Below are 26,026 nucleotides of genomic sequence, written 5' to 3' on the forward strand. Positions count from 1 at the left end.
ACACACACACACACACACACACACACACACACACACACACACACACACACACACGCCCACACACGCCCACACCCCATCGCTCAACATGAAGGACAAAAACGGCTGGGACGGAAAGCTACGGGTCGAACCGAAAGCCACGATCACGAACCCGGAAGCCCTAGAAGACCCCGATTACTCGGACTCGGATGCGCCGCCTGTGGAGGAGATCGAGGCCGATGAGGGTATGTCAATCAACATCCATGAATCCCGGGATGCTGTGGCGTGGTATACCGGTGATACAAAGGACAATATACTGATGGTTGGGTTTTGTGTGCAGATCTATTGGAGGACGAGGACCCAGACGCAGAGGTATACGCTGATACTTCTTCCGACGCGACGCGTTCGTTGATTGATGGACACAGCCAGCTAACTAACACGCCTCGCATCAGGAAATCGACCTCGTTCACTGTCGCATAACTTCGCTTCCGGCGTTGCGGTTGGAGCGGTTTCCCAAGGTGAAGGTATAGCGATGATACCCAGTATTTGTGTGGTCGCGCGATACAGTGCTAATTGAACGGTGGATGATGCAGAGATTATGTTTCCGACAGAATCAAATCACACGAATCGAATTCCCCACGGAAGTTGCCAAGTCGTTGACGGAACTCGATCTCTACGATAACCTGATATCGCATGTGAAGGGACTTGATGAGTTCGAGAATTTGACCAGCTTGGATCTTAGCTTCAATAAGATTAAGCATGTTAAGAATATTTCGCATTTGGTCAAGTTGACGGATCTGTATTTTGTGCAGAATAAGATCTCGAAGATAGAGGGGGTGGAGACGTTTACGTCGTTGAGGAATCTGGAGCTGGGGGCGAATAGGATTCGGGTGGGTTTTGGATGTGTTTGAGATGTTTGTTGGGGTATCGTTCTGACTGCTTGCAGGAGATTGAGAATCTGGATAATCTGAAGGCGTTGGAGGAGCTGTGGCTGGGGAAGAATAAGATCACGGAATTGAAGGTACGTCGGTTGCGTTGTAAGTCTTGGGTGTGATGTGCGTTGGCTGACTGACTGCGGTGATGATAGAACCTCGATGGCCTCTCCAACCTGCGCATCCTCTCTATCCAGTCGAACCGTCTCACGAGTATCAGTGGGCTCTCGAACCTGAAGAACCTGGAGGAACTCTATGTGTCCCATAATGCGATCACCGACCTTAGCGGTCTCGAGGAGAACACCTCGCTGCGCGTGCTGGACTTTTCCAACAACCAGGTGTCCAAGCTGGAACATGTGTCTCATCTGAAGAATCTGGAGGAGCTGTGGGCGTCCAACAACCAACTGTCGAGCTTCGATGAAGTGGAGCGCGAACTCCGGGACAAGGAGAAACTCCAGACGGTGTACTTTGAGGGCAACCCGCTACAGACGAGAGCGCCAGCATTGTATCGGAATAAGGTGCGGTTGGCGATACCGCATATCATGCAGGTTGACGCGAGTAAGTCTTCTTCCTTTATCTGTTGACGCTTAGAGATGCTAACGAAACGTAGCGTATATCCGCGTTGTGTAAGGGAACGATTTCTTCATCTTACATGCCATCAACCTCATCCATAGCTATTAATGTACCCGCCCACCTACCCATCACCTATTAGAATTACAATAAACGAAGTGACGTACGTAGCCCGCTATACATACATGTACAACCCCACCGACCCACCCTATTATACAGAGGAAAAATGGACACAAATCATACAATCATCAACCCACTTCACATCACATCACTTCGTCCCCTCACCCTCACCCTCCCCATCCTTCCTCTCCCTCTCCCCTTGCCCTTCCATCCCATTCCCACTCTCACCCTCACTCTCCACCCCAAACCGATACAACCCCATCAAACTCTTCCCCCCAAACCTCCACACATCCCGATCCAGCATCCTCTTCACCCGCTCCGGCACATGCGCCTTCCTCCTCATCGGCCCATCCGCCAAATAATCCAACGGTATCCCACTCTTCACCAGATCCTTATACATATGGCTTTCCTTATCCACATAGAAGAACGTATGGTATGGGTTGCGCGTCATCGCCGAGACGTGGTTATGTCGTGAGGGTTGGATCGTGCATGTTAGGGTCGGTCCTTGGGATTGTGATTGTGGTTGTGATTGTGACTGTGATTGTGATGGTACGGAGGGTGTGTGGGAGGTAGATTCATCATTTCTTCCCTCTAGACTCTGGCTTTGCGATTGAGTTGGTATTTGTGTTTGAGATTGTACAGGGATAGTAATCGGCGACGCCGCAATGGCCGAAGACGCCGCGGCCGCGGACTCGAAGATGGCGATGGTATTGTGGGCGGATTTGGGGGATGTGTTTGTGGGGTCGTACTATCCATCGTTACTTGCATTAGCATTGAGTTTGGTTATTTGGTGAGAGAGGGGAGAGGGGAGAGGGGAAAGGGGATTACTTTTAGATTTCGAAATGTCACGACTTCGCCGAATTTCTGGAGTGCGGAGAGAATGAGTTTGCTTTCGGAGAGGGAGCGCGGGGCTGGGTGCGTTTTGATGTGGATGCTGCTGGTTAGGGGTTTTAGGGTCATTTTTTTCTTGTTTATTGGGACTGAGGTTGGTATTTGGGTTGGTATTGAAGGAGTGGTTGTTAAGGTGAGTGGATGATGGGAGATGGATGGATGGGATGGAGAAATGTTGGTTATCGCGATGCGGTCTTGGCGGGTTTATCTTATCTATGATCTATCTACAACCATGTCACATGCATCAAGTTATAACATCTACAAGATTGGTTATGTATTCATATATCGTATGTACACTCATAGCTGGGTCGTTTAGAAAATAGGAGCGTAGAGTCCGTACTGTGATTCCAAGTTAGTAAACATTTCCACATATTGATACAATGGAAGAAAAAGGGGGATAAAACTCACTCCCAAGGGATCATTGAACCGCAACCCGCGATCTAACTGAGCAATAGCCCGAATCTCGTCCTCCTCCAGATCCCACCCGGTAACCTCCAGGTTCTGCTTCAACCGCTGAGGATTATTACTCTTAGGAATAACCGCCACACCCCTCTGCGTGGCCCACCTCAACAACACCTGCGCCGGCGTGCGTCCATGTTTCTCCGCAATGCCCTTAACAAGTTGGTGCTCAAACAACGGCGGCGAATCCACCGCATTCTGCACGCTCAACTCGAGGAAACTCAACGGTCCAAAAGAACTATACGCCGTAACGGTCAACCCCTCCTTCTGGGCATACTCGACCAACCTGGTCTGCGTGAGGTAGGGATGATGCTCGATCTGCAACGTAGCAGGACGAATGCGCGCATACCGCAGCAGATCCATGACCAGCTGCGCAGAGAAGTTACTAATACCGATACTGCGAGCGAGCTTCTTGTCCACGAGCGACTCCATCGCCGTCCAGGTTTCTTGGATCGTGGCGTTGCCGAACTCCAGCTTATCGTTCTCGGACATCCACCCCGGCGGGTAGCGGACCGCAGGGTCGACGTATTTCAGCGCGATGGGAAAGTGCACGATGTACAGGTCGAAGTAGTCGATGCCCCAGTCGGCGAGCTGCTTGCGGCAGATGGGTTCTACGCGGTCGCCGTCGTGGAAGCTGTTCCATAGCTTGGAGACGATGAAGAGCTCTTCGCGCTTGACGAGACCGTCTTTGATGGCCCGCGCGACGCCTTGGCCGGCTTCGACTTCGTTGCCGTAGTCTGTATTTCATGTGTTAGTTTGGAAATATTGGTTGTGTTTTATGGGGGGAGCAGTACCGCAGGCGCCGTCAAACAGACGGTATCCTTCCTTGATGGCTTCGTAGATCTGGTCAGCGCAGGTGTCGTTGTTCACCTTCCAGAGACCAAAGCCCACGAGGGGCATGTCGTAGCCGCTGTTTAGCTTGACTGTGGGAGAGGCCATGGTGATTGAAGGAGTAACAAGGTCGTGTTGAGACAAGGTATAGAGACGCGGTCAAAGTAGGATCAGGGGGGATGAAGGGAGAGGAAGGGAAGGTTTGGAGGGGTAATAAGTAACTGCCCCTCGGTCATGGCATTATGAACTCAAATCCATTGCGCGTATCCACTGGAGGCGCCATACACGGCACAGATAGCGGCATTGGAGGCTAAATGAATTTGTGGCGGCTGTATTGAGTTGGGGTAGTAACTTATCCAAGGGCTGGCCGGATGCCATCCAAAGTCGGGCCCGGCTAAATGCATCCATCTGCCGGCTAAATGCCGCCACTTGACCCTAATTTTGGTTCTACCACTGCGGAGTACTGTGTTTACAACTTGGGGAATAATATTTACTACGTAGTTCTAGGTGTAAACGAAGGTATTTTGTTAAGAAATAATGAATAAACATTGTAAAAGGTATCCTGCCATTATTTTACACTGCATACGAATCGAAGATTAACCGGCCCATCACATTATTAAGAATACTTTTTTCGCCATAATTATCATTAAGTAGTCTCGCTCGGCCTGTCATTAAACGGCCTGTACTGTATTACTCGCGGTATAAGAGTGCGCGTGCTCATGCGCTCCTCCATTCATATCGGTCGGCAGGCTGCTCGGCCACTTATCGAGCTCCTCGGGCATAAAGTCATAGCTGTGGCTTGGATTTGGCTCACGGGGCACCGCAACGTGGTGCTCGGATGACGGGAAGCCAATGTGCGGGTAGTGGCTGCCGGGAATGTCCCCAGACATTGCGGTGGTTGGTGGCATCCAGGATGCCTGGCTGTTGTTCATATCGTCGATAGACTGTGCGCTCGTCACCAGCATGCCGTTCAGCAGGGCGTTGTTGTCGTGCACATTGACCCCAAGTGGCTGGCTGTGGACATAGTGGCTGTCATGCTCAAGGCTGTATGGACCATGAGAGGAATGCGACAAAGGAACTTCTGGCATGCTAAGAATGCTTGTGCCACTGTTGGGCCCGTTGAGGCTGGTCGGCTGGCTGATATCATGTGATTGGAGGCTTGGGAAGCCATCGAGACCCAAGGTCACGGCGATCTTATCGTTAAGGCGGTCTTCTTGCTTGGGAAGGGGACTCATGAAATCAAAAGGTGCGTTGAACATTTGTGCAACGCTCTCCTGGCCTGTTGAATACAGAGGCCAAGGGTTTTGGGAAACTCCATTGTTGTGAAGGAGTTCGTGCGGCTGGGGTTGATGGTAAACGTTAGGGCCCGGCCGGTTCAGGAGTATGGAGTCAGCAAGCGACATTGGGGGAGGGAGATCGATGCCCGTCGCTGCTTTGGGGCTTGCATGAGGGATTCGATCCGACGAAACCACTCTACGCCATGTTGTAGTGCCAACTACGTCGCGGGGCAGCGTCTGTCGGAATTTCCAGAGAATGATTGCCACCCTCTTTTTCTCACTTACGGAATGTCCAGAGTAGGGGTTGGACATTCTCCGCGAGCTGTAGGGTGTCATAGCTCGAATCTCCTGAACTACGGTCAGGTGGCGGAGGAACTCCCGAGCTTGCTCGTGGCCATGGTGTCCAGCATCCTCGGCCAGCTTTTGATCTTGCGTGAGCTTGGTGAAGCGATTCGCCCACCATTTGGATTCAAAGTGAGGCTTCACCTTGGTGTGCGTCGCGGTGTGCGTTGGCCTCGCAACTTCTTGCCGGCCTTGATAGATCTCTTGGCCATTTTCATACATGTAGATCTTGGAGGACCAATTCTCCATCTCGCTAAGGATCGGCACTCCAGCCGCACTAGCCTGGGCGAAGTCTAACTCCAAGTGAATGCCGAGTTTAGAGCGAGCAGCCGGGAAGTCATCCATCAACTTCAGGTTGGATTCGATTAGGATAATGTCGCAGTCCAATGATCCATTGGAATTCGCCATCAGCGAATTGAGGTAAGGAAAGGATGTTTGCCAGTTTCTGATCTCATTCAAAGAGATCGGCGCTACCGGATGCCGCTGGTCGTCTTGAAGGCGACTGTAGATATGGCTCGCGTCCTCAATACGATCGTTCTTGTCTGGCTCGTTTACCCACATACCGAACCCGAGGCCTTGGATAGTACTGAAGTTGCTCTCGGGCCAGCTGGCGTTCATGGAAAACGGGGTAGGCGGCAGTTCTCCATAGGCCTGTCTCATAGGGTCATGATAGGTGGGGTGGAGGTGAGTGCCATAATGACTTGACAAGGGAGGATCCATGGCAGGCCCCCATCTTGGACCAGCGGGCGGATGTTGGTTGTTCGAGCGGACGTTCGCCTCTTCTCGTACGAGTCGCTCCCCTAGACACTTGTATTAGCTCGGTCCGACTTTAGTATACTTGGCTTTGCCACTTACAATCGGGGTCTCCTTTGAGGAACGAGTCGAGGACTTGGAGGTGGCTGGAGACTTGCTTTCGAGTTCTTCGTTTACCAGTTTTCTTGTAGATGAACTCAGCAATGAGCTCATTTCGACCATATGACTTTCCTCGCTCTGACCATTTCCGTCTGCCCATTGGCGGATTCGCCTCGAGAGCTATCACAACATTAGTACTCATATGTCGTGCAGCTAATGGATTGTTTTTCTCACCTTGTTGAAACGCGTCTTCAAGCTCGTCCGACCATACCGGTTCCCCATCTTTGCCAGTGTCTCGACGAGGACGGGACCTGTACTCCAGATACTTGCTGGACCTGAGATAGCTTCTGGGCCTGCTACGAGGACCGATTAGGCTGGGCCCAAATGAATGCAGGCGCCGGAGCTTCTTGCTCTGGAGCCGGAGGTTCTGAGGGGGCTGAAGGGTGGTGGGAACAGTGGGCACTGGATGTGTTGGAACTGGGGGTTGAGGATACTTGAAGGCAAGTTGCTGCAGCTGGTCGTCACGACCAACAGTGCTGCTGTCGGCTAGGTTGTCAGAGTATGTCTGGACGTTCCCAGAGGTGTTCTGCAGGGCCCTGTCCGTATGGGCACCGATGCTCTCAAGAGCTGACTGGTGTTGAGGCACAATACACCCCGTTTGCCAGTGCGCCATCGAGCGGACCACCGGAGAGGATTGACTCTGGGAAAGAATGACAGAGAATGCCAAAGAGGAGGGTGATGGAGGACAGCAAAATGCTTACTACCGCCGTACCAAAGAACCCAGTAGTCACAAACCAGCGATCAAGAACGTAGATGCTTGGAGAGAATGTAAGAATTGGGAGAGAGAATGTGGGAGCGAAGAGCATGGTGTTTATAGGAAACCACTACTCTCCCTGGAGAGGGAGGCCTAGTGGCATAGCTGAATCACGCTGCTCGTTGATACACCACCCCTCCAAGGGCTATGTCAACTGTTCAAGGCGGGGAAAGGAATCTCCTCCCAAGCTTCACGCGTCCAGGTCGAGCTATGAACGAAGGAAGATCCTGTGTCCGAGCAAATCAGGAGGAAAGGAACTGCACGATGGGAACAAGCGGAAGACCCATGCAAGGGATGCTCCCTGAGCACGAACCAGTAAGCTGCTCCTCGGAGGTTTTAGTGCACGAGACAAGCAGTGACTGCTAATTTGAGATACGTTTTGGAGCAGCTAGACGTCCAAGTCCGTGGCAATGGCCATTCTCTGGAATGAGCAGTGGCCAACGACATCGTCCAGTGCCACGGGAGTGGAATGTAAGAGGTGGTTACGTAGATCATGTTGGAATGTATGGCCTGGACAAATTGGACAATCCCAGGACCAACTAGTCTTCACTTGGATATCCAGGGTTCGAGCAACTAGGTGTATAAGGAGTTAAGGGTAAGAAGCCTTGAATCGGCGAGGATAAAGGAACCCGGGATGGGATGACAGGAATAGACTCGGATGAAAGACTTCACTGCACGAGCGGACGGGTAACTCTGCAGGACGCGCGCGTATGTACGTGTTGACAGCCGCAGGAACGTGTTTAACCTGCGTCCGCAGTCCATGCTCAGTGTCCGAGACGCAAGGGATATAAACATCAAAATCGTACCATTGCTATTGTCTGTCCCTACTAACAGGGAGAAAGAGCAGGGACTTAGTCCTCTTCGCCGTCCTGGGCCCCTACAGTGAACTTCTTGCGCCCAGGCCCGGCAAGCTTTTGTAGCTTGACCCTGTCCATCTGTTCCCCTACTTTCTTTTCGATCTGCTTGATTTCTTCCTCGGCATCGATCGCCTCCTCGTTTGCAAATTCCAGGACCAGCTTTCTGCCCAGAAGATGGGTATTCTTCAACGCGTCCATAGCGTTTTCCGCTTCGCGAGCGCTTACAAAATCCGCAAAACCGAAACCGCGAGCCGATCTGTCAAACTTCTTAGGAACCCGCACAGAGCGCAGTTGCCCATAGGCTCCAAAGAGTGACCGAACGTCCTTCTTGGTGGCCTGGAACGGCAAGTTCTTAATGATGATCTTCGTCCTTCTGGCCGCAACCTTCTTCGCGGTATCTTCACGCCTCCGCTCTTCAGCCGCATCCATTCCACGGTGAGACACCCTAACTACCAGTTCATGCTGATCAAGCTTGTAGCCATTCATGGCGGCAAGCGCAGATTGGGCCTGAGCCTTCGACCTGAACTCCACGAAACCGAAACCCATGCTGAGCGTTTGTCCGGGATGCTTAGGGTCGGGCTTAGTCTTGATCTTAGCAGACACAAAGCCATCCAGTGGCCGGAATAAGTCCACAAAACTCTGTGTCGTAGTAGCAAAGTTGAGGTTCTTTACGAAGAGGGTTGTAGTGGGCGTAAGGTCATCAACCTCATCTGCCGCGAAAGTGTCAGCGGTGGAGAAGCCTTGAGAGACGGCCTTAGTCTCTATGATTGCCTTCTGTGGCACGGCTGCAGCATCAAACAGATCCTTGGGAGCCTTCTCCAGGAATAAGATAGAGTCTCCGAGTTTCCGGTAGGCAAGTCCCTTGAAAGCTTTCTGGGCCTCATCTGGTCTCGAAAACTCAACGATAGCTATCGTTCCACTAGGGGGCATGAGTAACCTCGTTATTTGCCCGAATGGTTCGAACATTTTCCTGAGCTCATCAGTCTTGACGCCGTACGAAAAGTTCTTTACAAGGATAGCAGTGTTTCCACGCTCCCGCTGCTTGAAGGCTTCAATATTAACCCCATTAGCTGAGAAGTAAGCTTTCGTTTCTTGAATTACGTGGGTTTCAGCGTGAGCCTGCTTCACAGCAGCGTCAGATGAAGTAGGATCCAATAGATCTGCTTTGGAAACACCAAGTCGCTCAGCTACTGAAGACATAACGGCATCGGTCTGCAATTTATTAGCGTATGGTACTGGCGGCTATTGTGCGAGCTACTCACGTTCATGTAAAGAGAGTTCCAGCTGAACGTGGAAGACGAGGCATCCATCTTCTTTTTAATTTGCTTTTGCTTTTTCAAAGGCAGCTTCGCCAGCTCAGCATCATCAATCTTGTAAGTCTTCTTCGCGGCTGCTGGCAGAATATGCATCAAGCGGCCTTGGAAGTGCTTTCCGTCGAGATTCTTGTAGGCCTCTACGGCTGCATCTGCGTCGAGGTACTGGATGTAGGCAAACCCCTTGCTGGTATTAACCCTGGTATCGAAAGCCACATGGATCTAGGCACATTAGCATAATTCAAATAACTAATGAGTGAATCAAGCAGCAATATTAAGGTGTGTAGCTCTTCAGATAACAAGAGGCATCTACTAAAATACTCTTTCCTGGTAACATCATGTGCTTTGCATCTGATGTCCCTATCAGGACGATCATCATTGAGCTGGGTAGGGGGTCGTGGATGGCAAGAAACAAAACTCATGGATTTACTAACCTCTTCAATTCGTCCGAAAGGAGAAAATAGCGGTTCAAGATCTGACTCTGAGGTGTCGTAAGCAAGGTTCCGCACGAACAGACGTGCAGATAAACGAATGCTCTCGATATTCGTGTCGACCTGCGGCTCCTGAACCGTCTTGGCTTCGGTCGCAGCAGGAGCGACAATCTGGGCATCCCTAGAGTCAGCAGCCGGATCCTCTGCTTCTTCTAGAGCTGCAGACTCCTTATGCTGCGCAGCAGCGTCGAAATCCGCTTGCTCTTCCTCATCAAGCAGACCCAGAAGGCGACTTGTCTTGGAGCGGAGCCAGTCCGCATCCGAAACAGCTGGCGCCTCGGTCTCGGCGACAGTATCATCCTGCTCTGCCGGTGCCTCGGCGTTGCCCTCCCCACTGTGGTCTACCACCATGGGTTCGGGTGATCCATGAGCTTCGCGATCAGCTGTGTGCATCTCCTGAGAGTGATCATGGTCATCGCCAAGCTTTGCCTTCTTCCTTTGTGCATAGGTAAGCTCCTGAGGTTGCTCCTCTACTTCAGCGGGTTGTTCTGCAGGTGAGTCAAGCTCCAGCGGCCTGGGCACATCATCATTTGCCCATGTCTTGGTCTTAGAATGTTGCATTACAGAGAGATACTCTTGCAAGCGAGCGTCTTGCGGGGCGTTTTCGCCATCCCGTTTACGCTTGAGGGAAGTATCTGCGGCATCGCCTGCAGATATCTTATCATGTTTTCCAGCTTTGCGAGTGGGTTCGGCATCGATCTACAAGATTACTGGTCAGTCACAAGACCACCTTGACTGTCAGCGGGGAAAACAAAAGAAACAAAGCAAGTGTGGATAGGGAGTAGAGCACATACCGGCTTAGCAATGTCTACTGAGATTTTGGACATCTTCATGTAAGTCTTATTGAAGTAAGACACAGCCTGCTGGGCCGCCTCATGGCTCTTGAAGCCCACGAAGCCAATCCTGCGCTTAGGCAATACATGAGCGTCTGTAACTTGGAAGCGAGTAGCGAAGTGCTTCCTCAATTGATCATCAGATAAGGTTGGCGGAAGGCCAGAGACAAATACTCTGGTGCTCTCCATGATTGTGACAATGTGTGCCACTGAAATAGTTTGGAAAGAAAAAGTTCGAAAAATTTTTGGTGGAATGTTTTTTTTTGCTTCCTTATAGTGCCGAGGGCGGTGAGGAGAGCGGCCTGGCCCGTGCGTGATCCGGGCGGCGTCCATTGCGCGCAGCCGGCAATGTTGATTCCCAATACTTCCATTGGGCTTCGTGGGACGTCTTTGTACACTAAATTTAAAGTGGTGATCCGTGTCGTGAATCTTTGCTCATTTAACCTATTACTACACTCCTCATCCACGTCCAGCAAAATGGCTAGCGAAAAGAAGGATAAGCTTGAGGGTAAGTCCCCGAACGCGGCATCGTCAAACGATGGCTAACATGACCGTTCAGCGCAGATCAAGTCCGTCGATATGGTAAGAGGAATTGCTGGAGGTAAATAAGGATTATGCTCACAGCATGGCAGACGGAGGATATGCAGCAGGAGGCTGTTGAAGTTGGTATGGTCAGCCCTACGGGTCACCTGGAAAAGGGGAGCTAATACGATGGATAGCAATTGAGGCAATGGACAAGTACCACATTGAGAAGGTAGGTTCGGCGTTTTCTGTTAGTTACCATTGCTAACGACGATAGGATATTGCTCAATACATCAAGCGAGAGGTCAGCACTGCGCACTGTATGCGAATCACAGCTCATTGCTCACAATCCACAGTTCGATTCGCGCAAGGGTGCGACATGGCACTGTGTCGTCGGGAGGAACTTTGGCAGCTTCGTCACGCATGGTGAGTGACGTTGCCAGGGCATCAGGAGTAATGCTAACTTTCGAGCAGAGACGAAACACTTCATCTACTTCTACCTCGGGCACTGCGCCATTCTCCTTTTCAAGACCCAATGAACATACGACCGCAGACCCCGGTCTGATTCGCCCAAGCGAAGTCTATAACCTTTTTCGGATAATTCAAGCAGAAGTAACGTGCAGTGAAAGGTCCCATGCAAGCGCTGGAAGGAAATGCAGCCATATGGTCCCGAACAAAATGCTGCGGGGTTTGCCTCGAGGGCACAACGCGGCGGTGATTCTTCCGCGCATCTACCTGCTACTTGATTCCAATTCTTTGTTAATCATTTCAAAATATCCTAGTAGTGAATACAAGTTGATCCAATCGCAGAACTACTGCAGTGCTGCACCGTAGACACGTAGGCTTCCCAGCATGCAGGATACACTGCCAACCATCACTACTACTATAGTAAATATATAATGCACACCCAGCAACGCAACGACACCGCCGAGTGCGGAACGCCAAGTGCCAACCCGCGCCAAGCCACAGCGCCACACGTCAGCCCCAACCAGTCTATTATATGGCTGCCTCCCCCTTCCCATTAACTTGGGCTGCTGCCAATGTTACTATCCCTCTACACGTCGCATTACATGATCCAACGCGATCCCGATTCCTGTCATTTATTACCTCCTTAGTTAGAATAAACCAACCCACCCCTTGTTCATCCTGAGAGCACTCCAAAGCCATAAACATGGCCATCTGCATCACCTTCGGAACACATGGTATGTGACTTATCTACTCCCTTCTCTCCTACTCCACCGACCGAGGCGACGACCCTTATGGATATCGATTCCACAAGAACCCACCCCCAACCAACAAGAAAGATGCCAAAACTAACACCAAAGGTATACAGAGTTCACGTCCATGCTAGAAGGATACGAGAATGTCCGCGCATTCTGCTATAACTGTATGAGTCCCTTGGACCCTGACAATCCTGACTGCTAATTTTAGCTCTGGTTCCTGACCCAACCAATAATTTACTCGATTATTGACTGACCCGTCTTACTTTTAAATCTAGGCCAACATTGGAATGGTCATTGTTTGACGAGATGGTAAGCTTATACCTCACTAATTCCCTTTGAAGGAGGATTTGTTTGGGAGTTGTATGTTAATGGATGATGATTAACATCTAGGCCGTGGTTCACCGTCTGCTTCATTGTAATCATGTCCCCCGTCCGCATGCCGCCGGACTAAACTGACCGTATTTCCCCATATAGCCTGTCATCCCTCTCGCAACACACAAGTATAAGGTATGTTGATATATCATTTTCATCCTAATCTATATGTATTTCGGAGTGTATCTAATGTCATCATAGGAAGTAACCTGCTATACATGCCGCTTCACGCAGGATCTACGGTAACTCCATCCCACCCCAACCCAGTGAAAAGGGAAGGGAAAGTAGAGAAACTAATATCAAATCGCAGCGACCGCCCTGATATCACACCAGAGACGAGACCACCTCCGGGTGTCGTACCAGGCCAATTACCACAGGCGTACTATGGCGGCGGTGCACCTTTCTATCCCCCGCAGCAGGCTTCAGGCCCACCTCCACAGGCGTCCGGGGGTGTGGTAGCGCCGCCGCAGCAGCAGGCAGAGCAGCAGAACCATGTGTATAAGTGATGATTACTTCTGACTCTTGTTTTCGTTGATGATGTATTATGATGGGTTGATGGTCTGTTGTCTGTATTTATCAAATACCTTTTGCTTGCTTGCTTGCTTGCTGCCCTTGTGTCTGGTGTTTAGCTTACTAGCTATCGTGCATGTATTGTATCGAATCCGCTCTATTCTCTGTAATAGGTTGCATATTATATGAACTCATATTATCATACTATTTGAACTCAACATTATACAGTAACGAATGGGGTATATATCCAAACCAATGAAGAAAACCAATCATAACCATCCCAGACCCAACAAATCCTGACATCAAACACATATCTCATCAACAGGATAACCAAGCCTTCACAACTTGACTGTCCTACTTCTCCAAAACCTCCTTCTTCTCCATCACAGGCGTCTGCACCCCAGAAACATCCCCACTCGTCATCTCCCCCACAATCATCCCCTTTCTTCTTCCCCTCTTCCCCGTAATATCCAACGCCATCATCCTCACCGTTCTCACAATACTCTCCCGGCCCTCATACAGCGGGAAAATAACCACGCCGAAAGTGGTACAGAACAGCCAAATCAGACCGACAACAACCCAACCCGTAAAAAACTTCCTGCTGAAGACATACGAGCTGCCGTACATAGGAATGGGCCAGAGGATGAGGAAGCAGAGGACCATGAAGATGGTCAAGGTGCGGGAGTAGAGAGCAGCACGGTTGAGTTTGCGCGTTTCTTCTTCCTCCTGGGCGGCGGACTGGGTATTGATTTCGCCGGGGATGAGCTCGATGTCGATGTGAGCGGCAGCGGCAACGTCGGCGTCGTCGACGCGGCGGATGGCGCGCATGGTGCCGTAGTCGTAGTTTTGGGAGCCGAAGATGAGGGTGAGGATTGGGGAGAAGACGACGGGACTGAGGAGGGCGGCGACGTTGCCGGCGAGCATTGGGTAGCTGGGGCAGGAGATTTGTTAGTTTGTTGTTTGGAGGGAGGAAATGTTGGGGTGGACTCACTTTGCGCCTGTCGTGGTGACGGTCAGGATGCCGTATTGTTTCTTGGTTGTCACGAGCCAAGCGATAAGGGAGACGGCGAGACCGAGGGGTGGCGAGGCGGCTGCTGCAATCCAGTTCTGGTGCTTCCAGATGAGGGACATGGCGCCGGGGAAGACTGCAGAGGAGATGATCACGCCCATCAACAGGTAGAGATAACCCATTCCAATACCAGCGTAGTAAAGACCGGTGGAGAAGCCGGCCATGGCGATGGCCCAGAACACGCAGGTCATGTGCGAGACCCAGACGAGACGCTTGCCCTTGGCAGATGGGTCGATGTAGGCCTGGTAGATATCGTAGGTGAAAATGGATGAGACGGCAATCAGCTGGGCGGAGAAAGCGGAGGTGACTGCCATGAAGATCATGATTGTCGTGCAAACTGCGCCGCTGTAGCCGAGAAGCTTGACGGCAGCAAAGGGCAGCACGAGACCGGCTGTGACGTCGTCGGAGCTCAAGCGTTGAGTGCCCTCCAAGGAGAGAGCAGTCATGCCCAAAGTGCTGGCGCACAGCCAGGGAATCGCGAACCAGCAAAGACCACCAATGACATATCCGGGGAAAGCGTGCACAGGGCTCGCGGCAATGGCTTTGTTGTAGTAGCCGTTGTCGAGGAAGACGGTACTGTTGCATTCATTAGCAAGCAATTGATGCGGAAGTGTGGTGGCTAACGTACCCAAAGTTGCCGACCAGATTGATAATCCAGAAGATGCCACCCTCCTTTGACCTCATGGTCAGATAGCTTCCCTCGGCATTGCCTTCAACTGGGTGAAGTTTCGATGCTGCTACTAGTGCATCATAGACAGCTCCCGGAGATCCAAGCTTGTCGCTAGTCGCGTAGGCAGAGAATGCGAAGATGAAGATGACGACAATGATCACAACGGTGTGCATGTAGTCCGTGATGAATGTCGCCTTGATGCCACCAAATAGTGTATAGAGCACGACACCAATCGGCAGGAGGAAACAGGCAGCAACTGTATTAACCCCCGTGAGAGACGTCAAGACGGCAGAACCACCAGTCAGCAGCATGGCGGTAACGAGAATGTTGGTCATCAGGCAGAAGACGATAAAAACAACATGCACGACTGTTCCATATCGAGCACGAAGAGCTTCAAGGAAGGTATGCGCATTTGGAGCCCTGCGCTTGAGCTCGATGGCCAGGGTAGCGAACAAGATGATTTGGACCGTAGCACCTGTATCACCTAGTCAGAATATCTTCAGCGTGTTGCTGTTGGCTGTACATACCTGATGCGTAGAAGAAAGGACCCGATATGCCGTATTCGTAGGCCACAGTGGTCGACTGAAGAAGAGTTGCAGCCCATGTCCAACTACTGACGACTGCCGCGGCAACCAAGCCCGACTTGACTGATCTTCCAGCCGTTGAGAACATTTCCGATGTCTGCACTTCATTCTGGTATCTATACAAGACCTATTAGTCCCACGACCCAATACTTGAAGAAAAGACATGTTTGGAAAGGGACTAGACTACACACCGCTTCAAAGCCCAGGTGATGAAGATCATAAGCAGGGCAAAGGCAAACCCCAGACCAATGATGATGCCATAGCCAAACCCTTGCGAGAGAGGCGCTGTGAATGTGACTGTGTCTGAAGACATGTTGGCAGTGTTTGAACACGCGAAACGATGTCTTGCTATGGCTGGACAATGACTGAAGGAGACAATGTCCTGAGCATGGCGGCAGGTGCAAGAACATATAAGGCACGGGACCCTTGAAAAATCTCCGACCTCGCAGACACGCTGGTGATCGGCGGTAAATTCATATTGAATGAATCACTACCGGTCCAATATCATTGGATCCGAGGAGTCAGGCCTGGGGAAGCGAGTGGCTGATAAGAGCAACTCCTGGTGGCCGTTTCGTAATGTGGACTAGCTGCAGGTGAGTTTAGTACCGAGTCATCGAGTAAGTGCCATCGTTCCACAGTTCCATAAGCATACACATGGATTATCCCATGTCCTCTCCACTTTCTTTGCAACAAAATCAACAGCCGAACCCCCAAGTGGGTTATCAACGTATCGGGTCCGGGCAGCTTATTGGCGAGGCGGAAATGCTTCTTATCAGCGGAGGTCAGCGCAATGACGCCCATTGGTCCGAGTTGGGAGCGGACGATGATAAGAAACCGTAGACTATCAGATAAGGATGTCAGCGAAGTCATGGATTGGTGTGTTGGTGCAGCCTTTCTCTTTGCCAAGAGTTTATGGCTTTATAGGGAGCAGCCTTGATGATAGCGCTCTATCAGTTACTTAGTTTACTTACTCGATCCTGCTACTAATGCTTTGGGGGTCTTCCCCACTGCTCTTGGTCTTGGAAGCCGGGGAATTTCCATCATTTTTCGATTCCTGTAATTGGTGGGTGTCTGAGTAGGGGCAACTGTTCTTGCCTTTATCTGATGTATGCCAGATCTCAGTACTGTGCGTACTGCGTAGGGCAGGCCTTGCTTGTGGATATGTCACCCACGTGTACTTCACCTTAGGCTGTTAAGTTCCTGGTATGTGGATTGACTTGCATGATATATATTAGTTCATGCCATTGGATCATAGTCTATTTGGCAGGTGTGTGCACATAATATACATCGCTTGTACATTTCGATACTACTACCGAGTACTGATGAAATTCTGAATGTGATGACAATTCACGATTGGGGTGCGCATGATATAAATTTACCATTAACCTACCCCAGTATAATCAGTGATCTAGATCCACACCATGTATATATATATATATATACACGATCTAGTACTGAGTTTCCTACTAACCCTCTTAGACTGACACAGCACCACCGTCATGATCTGAATACTGCTAGTACCATCACCCCATCACCACAGTATACAATGAGTCTAGTCACTGCTAGTAAACCTCGCATGACTCACCAAGCAACTATAACATCAGCACTAAGTGGTTACTAGTAATAACCACTAATAAGGGACCATCTCATAAACATCTACAGCACACCACACCCAGTACCAACCCATCCACCAACATCATCACCACCACACCAAAACCACCATGACCACCGAAATCCACCGCACGAACGACCTAACCATCAGCCTCTCCCACACACCAACAACCCCAGGCCACACCCTCGCAACCCTAACCACCACCACCACTACCACCCTCTTCTCCCTCCCCAAATCCACCTTCACCACCACCCTCCTCACCCTCCGCACCATAACCCCCGCCCTAAGCCAAACGTACCACACCCCCCGCATCGCCCTAATAACCTCCGGCAACAGGACCATCTCCCTCCTCCCGCTCCACGGCCTCCCCTCACCAAACACCTGGACGCCTATACTAAGTCCCGAAACGTCCTTTCACCCCAACAACCCCAGCTACATAACATCCAAGTCCGGCCCCCGCATGCCCTCAGCCCAACTAACCCACCTAGCCAACACCATCACTACTCACACCCTCTCCACCCCAAACTACACCTTCCACGGCCCATCCACAGACACCAACCTCTTCGCGAACATAATCCGCGGCACGGAGCACCCCCAATGGCGCATCTGGGAGGATGAGTCCCACGTGGCGTTCCTCACGCCATACCCGAACACCCCCGGGTTCACGGTGTTAGTGCCGCGGAGGCATTTGGGGAGTGATATATTTGCGCTTGGGGAGGAGGAATATAAGGGATTGGTGGGGGCGGCGTGGACGGTTGGCCGGGTGTTGATGGAGGCGTTGGGGGTGGGGAGGTGTGGGATGGTGTTTGAGGGGTTGGAGGTGGATTATGCGCATGTTAAGTTGGTTCCGGTTTATGGGGAGGGGGAGGAGGATGGGGGTGGGGAGAGGGAGGTGTTTCGGGAGGTGTATCCTGGGTATGTGAGTTCTTTGCCTGGGCCGGAGGTAGGGGTGGAGGATGTGGAGGAGTTGGTGAGGAGGGCTGGGGAGATTCGGGGGGTGATTGCTGCGCGGGGAGTATGAGGGATATGGAGAGTGGTTGTGGGGATTATAAAATAAGGATTGGGACAGGCTTCGCTTCCACGGGTCTCGTTTTTCATTGACAAGCACTATATTACACAAAACGCATTTCTTCACGGAACTAGGCTCTCCATTAATTGTTGATGGGCACAAGTGCACGGCATGTTTTTATAGCGATTATTGTTCCATCCTATACTGCAGATAGATTTGGACCAATTGTAGAAGCACAAGATCGACATGTGCCTTCCCCACTACCAGCACACACAAGAAAGAGGCAAGGGACACCAGGGGTATATGTATCGAAGGGCAAAAGGTTGGATGATGGATTCGCTGGCCTCGCTTGATCCTCGCGCTGCTGATCTCGCGCGCGACCCCGAATCATTCGACACGAGCCAGACATATCACGTATTATAGAATCAGGAGACAGCAACAAGACGAGAGTACAAGTCGCATTTCAGCGGCTTATGCGGAGAACTTGCGGGTGATCTTGGCAATGACTGGATATGCGCGTTAGAGATCGTTGAATCATTCGAAGACTGCTCGTGAACAACACTTACCGTGGAGACCAACGACGGAGAAGATGAAGCCCAGACTGAGAACCAGGACAACGACGGGGTCGACCCTCAGACCGGGGCTCTCGTCAGTGTAGAGCTTGAGCATCGTGCCGGAGGAGCCACCAGCACCGGCGGCGCGAGTCGAGCTGGGTCTGGCATTGCGGAGGGACTCCTTGTGGTCAGCGGCCGCGCGACGACGCAGAGCAGCCCGGGGACCACCAGGAGGAGTGGGAGAGGAAGGGCGGTTGACGGAGGAGACAGCAGAGGCGCCGGTGCCAGCGCCAGCAGACTTGGAGTCGGGACCGGACTCAGCACCGGAGGTCATGGGGGAAGCAGCACGGGGAGAGGCCTGAAGAGAATAGAGACGTTAGATGAGGTTGCTCTTAGTTTAATTGACTGAAGTTGTCATATTTCGTCGATGGTTTGGTCCAATTCGCTTGGGAGACAACGATAGCCACCAAGAGGATCGGCAGGACAAGGGTGCTCACCATTTTGACGAATATGGAGATTCAAGAAGATAAGAATCAAAGAAAGTGAAGCTGAATTAAACAATAATGACAACAAGAAGCACGGAAGCAATTGGCCGATGAAGAGGGAAGGAGTCGGCTGAGAAGTAGAAGAGGAGGAGATACTGGTAGGAGGTCCGGGAGGTGAGGTCGCGAGATGCCAGAAAGAGGCCACGCTCACGATTTCCAGCTGGCGGAAGGTACCGTCATTTACGGTAATGCCAAGAGCTATACTTTGAGAAATTAGCTTATATAACATAAGTTGGGTGCTTCTTTCACAACAAGTCCGATGTGGTGTAACGGCTAACATCGCCGTCTTTCACACGGCAGCTCGGGGTTCGATTCCCCGCATCGGAGTTCTCTTTTTCAACTTTTTTTTTGTCTTCTTTCTTCCTTCCCTCTTAACTTCTCATGTGTGATGGACCTGTCTGTCTGTCTGACTCTCTGCCACATAACATAATTTTTACTGATAGCTAAGCTAGTCTCTGGCATCAGTAGTTTCTTCGACTTCGAAACTACTATGTAGCTTGATCGATTACGAAATAAGGCTCTGAGCACCACTGGCCTACGGTTCCCTCCATTCCATCGCTCTCCACTGCAAATTCTAGACCTTGAAGCTGCTAGGTTGTGACGATCCAAGGTCCGAAGTTTGTAGACTGCTAGATACATTGTGCGCCATCCAGAACCTTGGATCCGATCTTGACTCCACTCCACAATCAGGCAGGTCAGCTCCGACAAAGTGATGCTTTAGGGACGGATAGTCTAGTCTACGGCTAAAAGGGGCAAAACCACGAGCCCTATGCGTGTCCCTGAAAACACTGTGGAGCAGTTCAGTCTCGCGCGGTTGAATTATCCATTCTTGCGGAGCAGACTCGTTTGTCTACCCGCCACTCACGTGGAAGGTTCACTCTTAAGTTGAACCGGCAGAGATCCGGCCCATGGATGCCATTCCAGGACCGCTGGCAGGCAGCCACATAGACGCGACAGCCGTTGGAAGAGTTCTCCTGACATGACAACCAATTAGAACGGATTCTTCACTCGGCCGGTTAGAGTGTATAAGCTGTAAAGCGTAGAGAAGACTCGGACCTTCAATGACCTGTGTCGCCATAGCAATACTGCAAATCTGTGACGGCGGAAGATCTTGGGTACTTCCCACAATGCCGTTGTTTCACCGAGGCGCACTAAGCACGTCGAATGGCACATGGAGCAAGCAGCAAGGGTAAGCGAAATGCGCACTAAAATAGCCACACGCCACTATCTTAGAAGACTTGATGGGCTCACAGACCTGTGGCTTTCAGCACCTTGGTTTGAGAACTGCATTGGTGCTTGTGCTTGCATTATGGTGAGACCGGAGTCTCCGGAATAATTCAATGAGGTTCCCAGGTAGATGGAGTATTTGTGCTCTTTGAAGATACACGTTATCAAGTCTAGCTAATTCGTCGGTTTGGCGTCCACCCCGACAATAAGGTTAGATGGGTACGTAAACCGGCGTGAGAAGAGGCTTAAATGTCGTTATGCGTCTGCCTAAGGCAAAATTCTGTCGACCTGGATCTCTTCCAGATGGTTCATGGTTCATGGTTCATGCAGAAGCAAGGCAGAGATGCATACCTCTTTCTCTTGATTACCTGGCTGAACCATGCATTGCTGACCCTGCAGAGGCTGCCATGCACACACGAGTGACACCGCACATTGTGCTAGGTTTCAGGAAGCTGAGCCACGGATCTGGTCTGATCTGAGCCGGCCACCACAATTTTTGGCCCCAATTCTGGCCCCGTTCCATCTCCGGGGCAAAGGGAAGCCCGTCTGACGCGCGCTAGTCTCGATGGGGAGGTAGTTCGGTGCAGTGTTTATCTAGTCTGCATACTGTTGACTGTTGTAGATAACTAATTGGTAAACAGTGGAATGGTTGCCTAAGACATCCTAGTCCTAGATCTTTTGGAAGCGGGATCTTTCTGGCTTGTATGGTGTACAACAATTCAGATATGGTGAATAAAATTTTTTTTATGAATTTTGGTCAAAGAAATCGTACAGTGGGCATGTGTACCTCCATGAAATGATCGTGGATTATTCTCATGTAGATCGCATTCTACGTGTTTTCCTTCTTATAGATATGGATCTCCTGCCGCCCCCGATTCCCAATGCTTGCCTATTTTATACTTTCTTGCGAGCCGTTGGTTTGCAGCTCTTCCGCCACTTGTGAACTTTGACAATCCCCCACATCCATTGCCATGATGTGTGTACGGTATAGAACTGCTGCACTCTGCTAATAGTACATTTAATCTTTGGACAGATCTGATACCTTGAAGCATCAAGATTATTCAATGATTGGGTAGGAAATTCTCCCCGAATCAATGCGATCTTTGAATGCCCCAACAAATTGGAAATAACTTTTTGATCGGTATCTCGGCAAGCAGCGTGATAGTTAACTACGATGGACTGTGTATAGCTCGGATGCGCCGCCTGTTTGGGGCAAGATGCGAGTAAGTGCACACAGAATTCTGGAGCTACGATAGTCAAGTAATAATAGGGCTTGAGAATTAGAGGTAACGCGCGGCATTTTACTAGAGGGTTAATAATATCGTAATCGGGAACCCAGTTTCAAAAGGCAGCCGGTCCATGGGTCCGACCCACTGCGACGCGACGAATTCAGGAGACAATCGAGTCTAGTTCCTTTCTCTGTCGAGTTTAGCCCAGGCACGGGATCCAGTTCTGAGACCCGGGAATAACGAATAACAACAAATCAACAACAACAACAACACCGAATTGAAGGATTTAATTTTATCACCACAACAAACACTCATCGCTCCTCCGTAAGCAGAAGCAGTCAGTGCCCAGGAGAGGGAAAAGGGACAGAGAAGATAATCAGCCACAGCGAAAGCAAGCCGAAGACGATATTCTTTTGATCTTCAGGACTGAGGAAGAAGAGTATTTTCCCATGAATGGTTCCAGGTGCTCCCGTAATTACCGTGGGTAGATTAAAAGCTTCTTGGCTCATTGGGGAGGATAGGCTAATCCCGCGTATAAGCCGAACGCCATGATAAAACCCATCATAAAATTAGAAGAAGAAAAATTGGGGCCCAGGACGGACGGAGTCTGGCACAATTGGGTGAACCCCAACGCAACTTGCTCTGCCGTTAAACCGTCGCTTATATGCTTGACTGCGACTAAACCTGGGTTGTCATGTAAGGTGTGGGTTTAGTCTAGTCTTGAGCATCGTCCAACCCTCCTCTGATTTTTGTGATCATCACTTGCCTTTTCCCGCTTTTTTTTCCCTTCCATTGCTGCGTCTGGACTTTCCAGCTGAACCCTGGATGCCACATACGCCTCCCCCGACCGGAAAGCAGCCCCCTCCTCCTGCTCCTCCTCTTCTTCTCCTCCTCCTCCAAAAAGTGCGTGAGTAATCAATCCGTTTTGGTATTGTCTTCTTCTGTCAGTTGGTTCACTACTATTCACATCTCGGGCTTAGCTTGACAGCAGCCTCCGTTTTTCCCTCTCTCTCTCCCCCCCCATTCCACTCATCATCTTCCATCGTTCTTCTCCCAGCCTTTCTTTTCCACCTCTCACATTCATACTTCCTCCTTCCCTCCCCCCGACACTCGTTTTTCTTCCCCTTTCATCTCTTACAGCATTTTTCTCCTTATTCCCTTTTCTTTCTTTTTCTCCTTCCATCAGTCTCTCTCTCTCCCCTCCCTAACACCCTCTCCGACTGACACTGGGCCTTGGTTTGGAGTCCGCAGGTGCTCAGCCTTACGCCAACAGACCTCCCTCCAATCCCGAACCATCGATCATCGGACTAAGCCTCCCCGCCCAAGGGTAACACACGACAATTCGCATCACGGCTTAACAATCCTACGGCCTCTCCCCCCCCGAGACTTTCTCATCCTCCTCCTTCACCCTGCAGCGAGCCAGTCGCCGGGCGAAGATACCCTCCGCTCGCCCCGTTAGCCCGTCTTAAGTGTGGCTTGGTGTGGCTTATACGCTTGTCGTCGAGTGGTCGTCGTCCTCCCAGAACCCGTCATCTTCGAGAACCCCGACCTCCTGAAATCCCCCTCCTGACAACCTCAAAAACAAGGCCTCGGCCGCAACCCGCACAGTTTGGGGTTGTCACCTCCCCGCTTCGCGAACCTGTATCCTTGATCCTCTACCTCTGCCATATTGTCGCGGCCGTCGGGTGGTCGAACCGTCATATTGTATCCCGATCCTGAGCCTCCGACGGACACTAGCTCCGTAACGGAGCACTTCGTCAAGATTTATTCCCACAATTCGCGGGCCTCCCTGCTCGGGGGCACTTTCGATCCATCTTTTAGACGCGGTTTCCGTGCCCGAGAAGGGTATACGAATGTTCCTCCGAATCCTCCAAAGCGACACAGGATGTATCGGCCAAACTCGCTCTGGACTTGGTCCTTTTGCATTGTTACCCTCGTCCAGACCATCATTACCCTTGCCCTCGAGTCGTAAGTGTGGCCTTCATAACCGTTGATTTGAATCTTTCCGAGTGCTTATGCTGACTACCGCACGAATAGTTATGTCTTCGCAAACTTCCAGATCCAACTGTTTCCCAAGGGTGAAGTCTCGACTGCCTCAAAGACTGTAACAACCTTCTTGGCACTCTACTGTTTCGGTTTTATATATGAGTTGATCCTCGTTTACGATGCTTTACGTCTCAAGAATACCATTCAAGTCATCGGTCTGTGCGTGTGCAACCTCGGTCTCCTGATTTACGGAGCGGTGCAAGTCCAGCAGATCAAGGACTCCATCGAAATGCTTGTGGCTGAAAGTGCCATCACGGTAGACGTGTGGGGGGAAACGGAGCCTTTTCTGATTATCATTCCGTGCGTTGTTGCCATGGGCTCTGTCCTGATGATGATTATCGCTTGGAAACTCTACGATGAATTTGCATGGTCGATCTACAAGCATATCAGCGCCGATCTGCGAATGAAGCGCCGGTATCTTACATATCAGGTACTTTTGCATGCCCGCCGAAGTGGGGACCCGAACCCAGCTAACAAGCTTTTTAGATCTATATCGCTCTGCTGAAGTTCGATTTCTTCTTCTTCCTTGGTTTCACGGTCCAGTTCCTTGTCATTGTTACGAACAAGACGGATGTTGAATTCGGTCTCACAACGGCTGCCATTCCCGTTACGATTCTCATTCTTGTTTGCGCTGCGATCTTCGTCAAGCGAGAGAGCTCGATCGGAATGATTATCGTCATTGTACGTTATAGTATCCCTCACTGGGTCTGAATATCTTCTAACTGGTATCGCAGCTTCTATACTTCGCGGCTATGGCCTACTTCCTGTTCAAGCTGGTCCGCATGTACCAGCCTCAAACATATCAAGAGTACCTGCCCGCCCGGCGGTCTCTGACATTCTTCGCTGTGATCACACTTCTTTTGATCGTTTTGACGATCATCAACGCCTGCATTTGCATGCACAATTTCCACAAGGGTCTGAAGCAGCACGTGCATAAGAAGAAGTCCCGCGACAAGGACGAGAAGACAACTGAGTTGTCTTCCAACATCTCGGGCCAGGTGCCGAATCGCATGATGATTGACTGAGCGACTTCAGCCCCACGTTATGAACCAAACACAATAAAACGACTAAAAAAAAAAAAAAGAGGAAGACTAAAAATAACAGCAAACCTGCAAATCGGGGGACTTTTTTCTTTTCCACATTTCTAACCACTGCACATTTATTCATGGAGCGATATATCGTTTTTAAAGGTTAGCGAGTTGTGCAAATAGTCCGCCAGTAGGTGGAACTACTGCTTGGATACTAAGATTGGGCGTGTTTCCGGGATTTACCATATGATACCTCCTACTGCGTTGCTCGGTTTTTCTTACGAACCTTCGACTGTCTTTCCTTGTTGATTTCCTCGGAGTTTTGTCTGAAGTGGCTGTTCATCCTCCCCGCATCACGCTCTTACTTACTCAATGACGCGCCGAGTCGCGTCTCATTGATGAAATTCTTTTTTCCTTATATTTCCGTTTTGATCATCATTTCCCCCTTATATCTACATATCTCTACCCCCCGATTATGTGAATATCACGACTTTGCATTATGTACTGTAGTTATTAATTTGCCTTGTTGCTTGGAGATAATCAAAAGACACTACTCAAACCAGCCTACTGCCCTACACCCATTTATTGGCGATGAAATATCTGCAAACAGATAACTAAACTATCAACAGAGCACCGGGTAGTCGAGCGCGACAGCAAGTGGCTACTATGTACACACAAAGACAGAGAATATGAGCCAAGCAGAGAGAGAGAGACCTCTCCAAATAAAAACAATGAAGCAAAAGATCACGAAAAAGATATCTCCGATGCGGGGAATCGAACCCCGAGCTGCCGTGTGAAAGACGGCGATGTTAGCCGTTACACCACATCGGATTATTGTTGAAGAAGGGACTGATCTTATAATCTAAGTAGGACAAACTTAGTTCTCCTCTCCACATCGCAAAAGAACTCCTAGGTACTGGGTCTAGTCTACTATTTACTACTCCTACTACCCTTAATCATAATACCACTTCAATACATTCCATAGAGTATGATTGAGAATTTATGATAGAGAGGCATGTAAAGTAACACAATTAATAATTCTGGGAGATATGATACTTTGTAATATTGGTGTGTGGGGGTTTAAAAGCAGCAGTGAGGGAGTAGTACTTATCGTTTTACAATGAGGTATAGTTCAATAGAGTTACATGTACGGTGGCAGTGAGGGGCTACTAATCAATGTTACTACGTGGGTTTTTTTTTTTTTTTTTTTTTTTTTTTTTTTTTTTTTTTTTTTTTTTTGTTTTGTTCTTGCTGGGATGGGATATGGA

At 50.3% G+C, this 26,026-nt stretch overlaps 12 protein-coding genes and 2 non-coding genes across 14 annotated transcripts; 7 read left to right on the forward strand and 7 right to left on the reverse strand.

The window, feature by feature from the left end:
* On the forward strand, nucleotides 1-1,613 carry BO79DRAFT_211811 (putative protein phosphatase PP1 regulatory subunit Sds22). The gene is made up of 7 exons (XM_025683086.1): nucleotides 1-221; nucleotides 317-348; nucleotides 429-500; nucleotides 570-866; nucleotides 923-997; nucleotides 1,064-1,466; nucleotides 1,519-1,613. Exons 1-7 carry the CDS (start codon nucleotides 86-88, stop codon nucleotides 1,536-1,538), a joined length of 1,035 nt encoding a protein of 344 aa, XP_025534368.1. The 5' UTR covers nucleotides 1-85; the 3' UTR covers nucleotides 1,539-1,613.
* A 133-nt stretch (nucleotides 1,614-1,746) lies between these two features.
* On the reverse strand, nucleotides 1,747-2,613 carry BO79DRAFT_204435 (uncharacterized protein; the record flags this gene model as incomplete). Its single annotated transcript, XM_025681786.1, has 2 exons — nucleotides 2,427-2,613; nucleotides 1,747-2,346 (listed from the first exon to the last, which is right to left on the reverse strand). Exons 1-2 carry the CDS (start codon nucleotides 2,556-2,558, stop codon nucleotides 1,747-1,749), a joined length of 732 nt encoding a protein of 243 aa, XP_025534369.1. The 5' UTR covers nucleotides 2,559-2,613.
* Nucleotides 2,614-2,801: 188 nt separating this feature from the next.
* On the reverse strand, nucleotides 2,802-4,078 carry BO79DRAFT_182709 (aldo/keto reductase; the record flags this gene model as incomplete). The annotated part of the gene is made up of 3 exons (XM_025680240.1): nucleotides 3,743-4,078; nucleotides 2,898-3,685; nucleotides 2,802-2,828 (listed from the first exon to the last, which is right to left on the reverse strand). Exons 1-3 carry the CDS (start codon nucleotides 3,885-3,887, stop codon nucleotides 2,802-2,804), a joined length of 960 nt encoding a protein of 319 aa, XP_025534370.1. The 5' UTR covers nucleotides 3,888-4,078.
* Nucleotides 4,079-4,450: 372 nt separating this feature from the next.
* On the reverse strand, nucleotides 4,451-6,923 carry abaA (transcription factor AbaA; the record flags this gene model as incomplete). Its single annotated transcript, XM_025681787.1, has 3 exons — nucleotides 4,451-6,198; nucleotides 6,254-6,430; nucleotides 6,485-6,923. The coding sequence occupies 3 exons, from the start codon at nucleotides 6,921-6,923 to the stop codon at nucleotides 4,451-4,453; spliced, it is 2,364 nt and encodes a 787-aa protein (XP_025534371.1).
* Nucleotides 6,924-7,450: 527 nt separating this feature from the next.
* Nucleotides 7,451-10,776, reverse strand: mrd1 (RNA-binding ribosome biosynthesis protein MRD1). The gene is made up of 4 exons (XM_025688958.1): nucleotides 10,520-10,776; nucleotides 9,669-10,424; nucleotides 9,184-9,456; nucleotides 7,451-9,133 (listed from the first exon to the last, which is right to left on the reverse strand). Exons 1-4 carry the CDS (start codon nucleotides 10,745-10,747, stop codon nucleotides 7,916-7,918), a joined length of 2,475 nt encoding a protein of 824 aa, XP_025534372.1. The 5' UTR covers nucleotides 10,748-10,776; the 3' UTR covers nucleotides 7,451-7,915.
* Nucleotides 10,777-10,933: 157 nt separating this feature from the next.
* Nucleotides 10,934-11,889, forward strand: BO79DRAFT_211813 (dynein light chain DYN2). The gene is made up of 7 exons (XM_025683087.1): nucleotides 10,934-11,066; nucleotides 11,118-11,140; nucleotides 11,191-11,224; nucleotides 11,278-11,312; nucleotides 11,358-11,384; nucleotides 11,437-11,506; nucleotides 11,555-11,889. The coding sequence occupies exons 1-7, from the start codon at nucleotides 11,036-11,038 to the stop codon at nucleotides 11,617-11,619; spliced, it is 285 nt and encodes a 94-aa protein (XP_025534373.1). The 5' UTR covers nucleotides 10,934-11,035; the 3' UTR covers nucleotides 11,620-11,889.
* Nucleotides 11,890-12,126: 237 nt separating this feature from the next.
* BO79DRAFT_182719 (rhodopsin family protein) lies at nucleotides 12,127-13,372 on the forward strand. Its single transcript, XM_025680241.1, has 7 exons — nucleotides 12,127-12,282; nucleotides 12,414-12,467; nucleotides 12,579-12,612; nucleotides 12,694-12,718; nucleotides 12,778-12,810; nucleotides 12,877-12,917; nucleotides 12,986-13,372. Exons 1-7 carry the CDS (start codon nucleotides 12,252-12,254, stop codon nucleotides 13,179-13,181), a joined length of 414 nt encoding a protein of 137 aa, XP_025534374.1. The 5' UTR covers nucleotides 12,127-12,251; the 3' UTR covers nucleotides 13,182-13,372.
* Nucleotides 13,373-13,539: 167 nt separating this feature from the next.
* Nucleotides 13,540-15,851, reverse strand: BO79DRAFT_248724 (sodium:solute symporter family protein; the record flags this gene model as incomplete). Its single annotated transcript, XM_025685732.1, has 5 exons — nucleotides 15,700-15,851; nucleotides 15,452-15,624; nucleotides 14,883-15,399; nucleotides 14,177-14,830; nucleotides 13,540-14,116 (listed from the first exon to the last, which is right to left on the reverse strand). Exons 1-5 carry the CDS (start codon nucleotides 15,819-15,821, stop codon nucleotides 13,540-13,542), a joined length of 2,043 nt encoding a protein of 680 aa, XP_025534375.1. The 5' UTR covers nucleotides 15,822-15,851.
* Nucleotides 15,852-17,198: 1,347 nt separating this feature from the next.
* On the forward strand, nucleotides 17,199-18,141 carry BO79DRAFT_291105 (HIT family protein; the record flags this gene model as incomplete). Its single annotated transcript, XM_025688959.1, has 1 exon — nucleotides 17,199-18,141. The coding sequence occupies exon 1, from the start codon at nucleotides 17,230-17,232 to the stop codon at nucleotides 18,139-18,141; it is 912 nt and encodes a 303-aa protein (XP_025534376.1). The 5' UTR covers nucleotides 17,199-17,229.
* A 65-nt stretch (nucleotides 18,142-18,206) lies between these two features.
* Nucleotides 18,207-19,330, reverse strand: BO79DRAFT_182728 (SEC61-beta family protein). The gene is made up of 3 exons (XM_025680242.1): nucleotides 19,181-19,330; nucleotides 18,696-19,041; nucleotides 18,207-18,635 (listed from the first exon to the last, which is right to left on the reverse strand). Exons 1-3 carry the CDS (start codon nucleotides 19,181-19,183, stop codon nucleotides 18,601-18,603), a joined length of 384 nt encoding a protein of 127 aa, XP_025534377.1. The 5' UTR covers nucleotides 19,184-19,330; the 3' UTR covers nucleotides 18,207-18,600.
* Nucleotides 19,331-19,483: 153 nt separating this feature from the next.
* Nucleotides 19,484-19,555, forward strand: BO79DRAFT_t254. Its single transcript has one exon. It is a non-coding gene; the product is annotated as a tRNA-Glu (tRNA).
* A 3,720-nt stretch (nucleotides 19,556-23,275) lies between these two features.
* On the forward strand, nucleotides 23,276-24,956 carry BO79DRAFT_66980 (uncharacterized protein). The gene is made up of 4 exons (XM_025689576.1): nucleotides 23,276-23,652; nucleotides 23,722-24,160; nucleotides 24,217-24,411; nucleotides 24,465-24,956. Exons 1-4 carry the CDS (start codon nucleotides 23,570-23,572, stop codon nucleotides 24,753-24,755), a joined length of 1,008 nt encoding a protein of 335 aa, XP_025534378.1. The 5' UTR covers nucleotides 23,276-23,569; the 3' UTR covers nucleotides 24,756-24,956.
* BO79DRAFT_66981 (uncharacterized protein) lies at nucleotides 24,957-25,317 on the forward strand (the record flags this gene model as incomplete). The annotated part of the gene is made up of 1 exon (XM_025689577.1): nucleotides 24,957-25,317. A coding segment is annotated over exon 1 (161 nt), but the record flags the coding sequence as incomplete, so codon positions are not given.
* A 200-nt stretch (nucleotides 25,318-25,517) lies between these two features.
* Nucleotides 25,518-25,589, reverse strand: BO79DRAFT_t256. Its single transcript has one exon. It is a non-coding gene; the product is annotated as a tRNA-Glu (tRNA).
* Between the last annotated feature and the right edge of the window lie 437 nt (nucleotides 25,590-26,026).

This window comes from Aspergillus costaricaensis, assembly GCF_003184835.1.
Source record: "Aspergillus costaricaensis CBS 115574 unplaced genomic scaffold BO79scaffold_53, whole genome shotgun sequence".
NCBI classification, from domain to species: domain Eukaryota; kingdom Fungi; phylum Ascomycota; class Eurotiomycetes; order Eurotiales; family Aspergillaceae; genus Aspergillus; species Aspergillus costaricensis.